At 35.0% G+C, this 6,000-nt stretch overlaps 1 protein-coding gene across 1 annotated transcript in view; it reads left to right on the forward strand.

The window, feature by feature from the left end:
- Positions 1-6,000, forward strand: part of TOMM70A (translocase of outer mitochondrial membrane 70 homolog A (S. cerevisiae)) — a 30,418-nt gene extending 24,418 nt beyond the window's left edge. The window contains exons 10-12 of the mRNA XM_004675250.2: positions 497-594; positions 1,144-1,266; positions 3,950-6,000. Of these exons, the coding sequence (XP_004675307.1) occupies positions 497-594; positions 1,144-1,266; positions 3,950-4,103 (375 nt within the window). The 3' untranslated portion in view covers positions 4,104-6,000. The remainder of the gene's footprint in view (positions 1-496; positions 595-1,143; positions 1,267-3,949) is intronic.

Genomic DNA, 6,000 nt, shown 5'->3' on the forward strand with positions numbered 1-6,000 from the left:
GTATTATAGTCTGCACTAAAATTTCTGCCCTTTGTTCCCTCTTCTGATTTTTGTTTAACTAGAAATAGAACTTTCTTCTTTTAACTCTCAATGACCTGGTATTCATAGAACTAAACCTTCCATTTCTTCCACTGAATGTGCCTTGAAATAGTTAATGGCAACAATTTTTTTCATTTGTCAAAAATTTTTGAAAATGACTGATAACAATTAACTCACATATTTTACTTTCTCCTCCAAATGAGTATGGTCTTTCAGGTAATTTCCTTAGGAGGTATTATGGTAAATTATAAGTGACATGATTCTATCTATTAGAATTGATGCCATGAGTGAAATTTATATATATGCTATTGCATGAATATAAGTTTATATCCCCAAAACATCATAATTTGGTAATAAATGAATGAATGAAGTAAATTTTGATAGTTAATAAGCAACATACATTTAATTGCTTACATTAGTAGTTACATTAATATAACTGACATGTCTCCTCACATAGGCATTAACAGATCAACAGCAGTTTGGTAAAGCTGATGAAATGTATGATAAATGTATTGATTTGGAACCAGATAATGCTACAACTTATGTTCATAAAGGGTATGTATTTTGGGGGCTCTGTTGCAGTAAAAAACTAAATTCTTGTATGTAGTAGTAAGATGAATTTCATCTGGTCATTGGGGAAGCAGCTGGTAGAGAGCTAAAAGTTAACAGTGAACTGGCAACTTCTTAGTTCTGTAGATATTTCACTATTCTTAAAATTTTACTTACATTTCATGTTTATATAGCAATTAGTAAATACACTATTTTCACTTGTTTCAGTTCTAAACAGCTTGTCAAATATTTGTTCCTTGTATCAAAATAGAAATACATTAAGTTTTTCCTATCCTTATGTACTTGAATTAAAAATTATAAAATTTCATTTAAATTTATACAGAGTAACTATGCAAGTAGTTAGTAATAGAGCCTAAGCTATTTTTCTCATAATAAGGAATGTAGACTACAAAACCAATATACATTGAAAAAAAAGTGTTCCTGATTATATACTGTTTTAGATTGTGGGATTCCTTACAAATTCATTAAGGGCAGAAATTGAGCCTCATACTGATCTAGGGCCATGCTCCCATCTGATTATCTTTTTATTTACAGTTTACTTCAACTTCAGTGGAAGCAAGATCTGGATAGAGGTTTGGAGCTTATCAGCAAGGCAATTGAGATCGACAATAAATGTGATTTTGCCTATGAAACCATGGGAACTATTGAAGTACAAAGGTAACTTCTAGAGTCTCTTTTTATTAAAATTAAGGCAATTTTATAGATACTTATTTTTTCATTCAAGTCAGTATTATTAACATTTTAGTCTTAATATGTCAGACATTTTGAGGAAAATTTCCCACAAAACTACACAATTTTCATTTGCCTTATTTCTTACTCTTGTAATTTAAAATTTTATTTTCAAAAGTTTGTATCAAGCATGAATAAGAAAAGAACATTCAATCTTGTTTGTTCTTTATTCTTTCACCTGCATTATTCCTGTCTGCACCTATAGTGTGCTTAAGTGTTGCAGTGTAGCATGAGTATTGGTAGCCAAGTTGCCAAAGACGTAGGTAGATCTTGTTATCCAAAAGCAAAGAGCCAAGCACCTACAAGTCAGAACATAGTCTGACTTGAGCTTTAAAACAAGGAGGTCAGGTAATAGATTTTTTGCAACTCTTGTTTTCTATGCTTTTGAGATCTAGCATCAGTAGGTGACAGCTGTTTATGCCATGGAATTTAGTATTGTATACTGTCTTAACAGTGGCATTCCCATCATTTGAGAACCTACTCTAGGCCAGGCACTGAACGTTAGGTGTTTTTCCAACTATTGTTTCAATTGAGCTTTACCACAATCTTTGTAAAGATGGAGATTGTATGATTGAAGAGTATAAAAACTGATGGCAGACTGGTTAAATTAAAGTTATACAGAGAGCCAATAGTAGAAACAGATCATAAGCCCATTTTCATGATACCAAAATAACATTTTACTATTATCACTTGTCTGCAACCAGTGGTGGTTGTGTTAATTCCATCACTGGGTTTTTTGCCCCAGTGAAGCAGAACATACCTATAAAACTGATGAAAAGTTTTTTAAAACCACTTTATACTGGCAGTTGCATATAAATTTAAATTATTACTTAATTGCCAATTTGTTATTATGAATAAAATATTCTCTACTAGAAAAGGGATAATGGTTCTTAATCCTTTTTGAGTCAAATTGAATTTTTCATAGAATAGTGAATACACTTGCAAAAACACATGACACTTGGCCCTCCCTGGTGGTGCAGCGGGTTAAAGCACAGCACTGAGAATCTAAAGCCACTTCCGTATGAGTTCGATTCCCGCCTGCCCCGAGGTGACCACATGGCATGACAGACCTCTCCTGACCCGCCCGCTGCTCCCCTCAGCAGTGTACTTCATCAATCTGCCTGTTCTGTTCCCCATTCTGTCTCTGGTGAAGCCTCTTGCCGCCCCTGAGCCTCTGGCCTGTACCCCAGTTCTGTATGCACAAATAAATAAATCTTTAAAAAAAAAGCACATGACACTTAAAGTGTTCTTATAAAGACTGGGTTAAGAACCCAGTTTGTGGTATTTCATGCATTTTGTTCATATGTTAATTGTATTTTAAGAAGTCTAAATTGCTTATCCTAGGATTTAGCAAATCCCCATCCTACCTAACTGAACGTGGAACTAAATTTAGTTGTTAATATCACGTTGCCCTGTATACTGTACAGTCACCCCAGAGATACATTCTACTTCCTAGAGTCTAAATGGCATGTAATGGAGAATTAATACACATTTGTCCTAAGACTACATACATACATGCATCACTAATACTAGCTACTTAAAACAGCTCTTGGTTCTTGGCAAATATATAAACCTGACTACACTTGGACTTTAAGAGATCAGATAAGGGGCCCTCCCTGGTGGCGCAACAGGTGAAAGCACACCCTATGAAACTAAAGCCACTTCAGCACGAGTTCAATCTCCTGCCCCAGAGGTGACCCATATAGCACAGCAGACCTGTCCTGTCTGACCTGCTGCTCCCCTCAGCAGTGCTCCTCAGTGGATCTGCCTGTTCTACTCCCCATTCTGTGTCTGGTGAATCCTCTCACCCTCCACACCTCTGTCCTGTACCCCAGTTCTTGCATGCAAAAAATGAATACATCTTAAAAAAAAAAAAAAAGAGATCAGATCATTTTTTTTTTAGATAGGCAAGTAATCCATTTACCCAAAACACACGCACAAATTACCAAGTATTATACTGGATTCTGGGAATTGAGAAATGTTTAATAAAAAATCTAGTTAGTTTGTGGTATAAACAAATAAAATTTGGGAACTATGGGGAGGGAAATACTACTGGGTATTTATTGTATTTGAACTGGGCCTTATTAGAAAGATATGGATTTGAATAGAGTCTGGCAGAGAGGCAGTAAATAAAGTGAGTATTATGTGCAGGTTTGAGTATGTGGCACAATCAAGGAACTTAGGGAAACCTGTGTGCCAGGAGTAAGGATGGGATGGAAGAATGGGGTGGGAGGTAGAAGTGGGGGGCTCGAACAGAATTTGTGAATGAAAGGCCTCTGAATACCAGTAATACTCTCTTGAGACTATGTTACTGTTGTTCAAATTAGAAAGTTCACTATATAATGTAAACACACAGTCTTTAGGAACTAGATTAGGATTTTCAAAGGCATTTATTTAGTTATCTGAAAACAACAGAGAGGTATAATGAGCACATAACATTTGTAATAGTAGCTAACATTCACTGAATGGTTTCTATGTGCAAGGCACTATTTTGTTATAAACATTTTAGTTGAAATTTAGTGATGAGACTGTGCGTAGCACTGCTTATCAACTTAATTGCATACCATGAAGTGCTTATTAAATCTAAGACACAAAATTTTTGTTATTTTAGAGGAAACATGGAGAAAGCCATTGACATGTTCAACAAGGCTATTAACCTGGCCAAATCGGAAATGGAGATGGCTCATCTGTACTCACTCTGTGATGCTGCCCATGCCCAGACAGAAGTTGCAAAGAAATACGGATTAAAACCACCAACATTATAAAACAGGGGTGGAGTGGGGAGGAAAATGACCCTCTTTTTAGAAGAAATTAACCCCCCTCTTCAGCAGAACCCTAAAGACACTGTCATGGACTGTGTTGAATGGTGGAACTTAGTATTTCGTTTGTGCTGTTGTCACTTGTTACATCTGTTTCATGTTTAGGTGTGTGGGAGTGGCTGTTGAAGGAAATTTTAAGTATGGCAGCTTTTATTCTTTGGACAACAAAAGCATAGAACCTTAAAGGGATATTAAAGTTGCAATGAGTACAAATGAAAGTCAGCCATGCAAATAAAAACTTTGATTTGTTGATCTGGCTTTTATTATTATTTTTTTTTTTTGATGGAAATGGGTAAATTATATTCTGGATAAATCTGTATATGTGTGGGGATATTTTACAGTATGTTGTTTTTAAATTAACATAATAAGTGCTGTAAAACAGGTGTCTTTTAGATTCAGTTAATCCCTTTTAGGGTGGTTTTTTTTTTTTTTTTTTTGATAAAAACAAAGCTTAAAGGGGCAGATTTTAAGGCAGAAAAATTGAGGGCCCCTCTAAACCACTGTCAACATGGATAGTGCCTCTGATTCTGTAGAATGTTAGAAACTCAGTGGCAACTGTTTAATCTTTTGATCCCTTCAACTCTAATGGATAATGTCCATCATTCTTAGTCTTAGTCATCATTCTTAGTCTACAACAGCTGGTTTTTCATACAGTAAATTATGCAGAAGCAAGCAAAATATTAAAATTGACCTATGTGCTGGAAGAGTATGAATGGAAGAATGAACTAGGCAAAGAGGTAAGATGAAATAGATGTATTTATAATTGCTGATGGCTATTTTCTTTAATAAGTACTGCTATCAAATAGTGTACTTTTTAGAGAACAGGCAAGCTGATTGTATATATAAATGTGGAGTGTGATATGTGGGTGTATTGGCTTAAAATTTCTAATGAAAAAAATGTGAGTAAAGGTTCAAAGGATCTTAATTGTTGGAGCCAGAAACATAGTATTTCCTGAAATGACAAGTTTAGTGCTCCAACTACAGCTACATGTATTGCAGGAGCTTTGAGTCAGTATTTTCAGACTGGGGATATGTGGAATGCTTTTATAAGTTTTGAATTTATCTGTTTCTATGGCATGGCCTGACTGCCCCATCCATGTCTTCACTAGCAATATTAACAACTGATTTTTGTTTAGTTTTATTCATTTTATCTTTACCTCACCTTCCTTAGAAAACATTAGGGTTTTTTCCCCCCCAGTTGTCACTGTCTAGACCACTCTTAACACATATTTGTAAGTCAAAGTATGATAAAAGAGCAGTTATATTTCTGAAATGAATAATTAGAGTTTACATTGCTGGGAGTAAAGAAGCTTTTTACCCCTCTTTAAAAGGGTGCTTTATCCTACTGAAACCAAAAAGATTTTGACTACAAATGCTATCTTTTTAGAAACTGTTAGAAATAACTAGCCCCTGCAAGGTCATTCTAAAAAATACTGAGAAAACTGCTAATTATTGGGGCAATTAACATAATTTAAAATGACTTAGATAATGGGAAGCTTGAGAGCTCTGCGTTTTAGTTTATTTTGTGCACCTACTATAATAACCCCAATACAAAAGTGTTCTGCATCTCTGAATAATCTTTGACTTAACAAAAAGGTTTATTTGCATGGCTGTATTTACATGAACACTGATAATTTTCTTCTACTCTTCCTTCCCCTTGGATTGGGTAGAAACACACATAAGGGAAACTGAAGCATGTGCCATTCAATATCATTCCAGATCCTCGTGGACTATTGCCTGTTCTGAAAAATATTTGAAACTGCACTGAGAGCTGCATCTGTCTGTATCTTTTCTTTTGTAAATGACTTCACATGTAAATTCACCAAATAAATATTACATTCGA

The sequence above is a fragment of the Condylura cristata genome, unplaced genomic scaffold (assembly GCF_000260355.1).
Source record: "Condylura cristata isolate star-nosed mole 26May11 unplaced genomic scaffold, ConCri1.0 scaffold00003, whole genome shotgun sequence".
Classification (NCBI taxonomy): domain Eukaryota; kingdom Metazoa; phylum Chordata; class Mammalia; order Eulipotyphla; family Talpidae; genus Condylura; species Condylura cristata.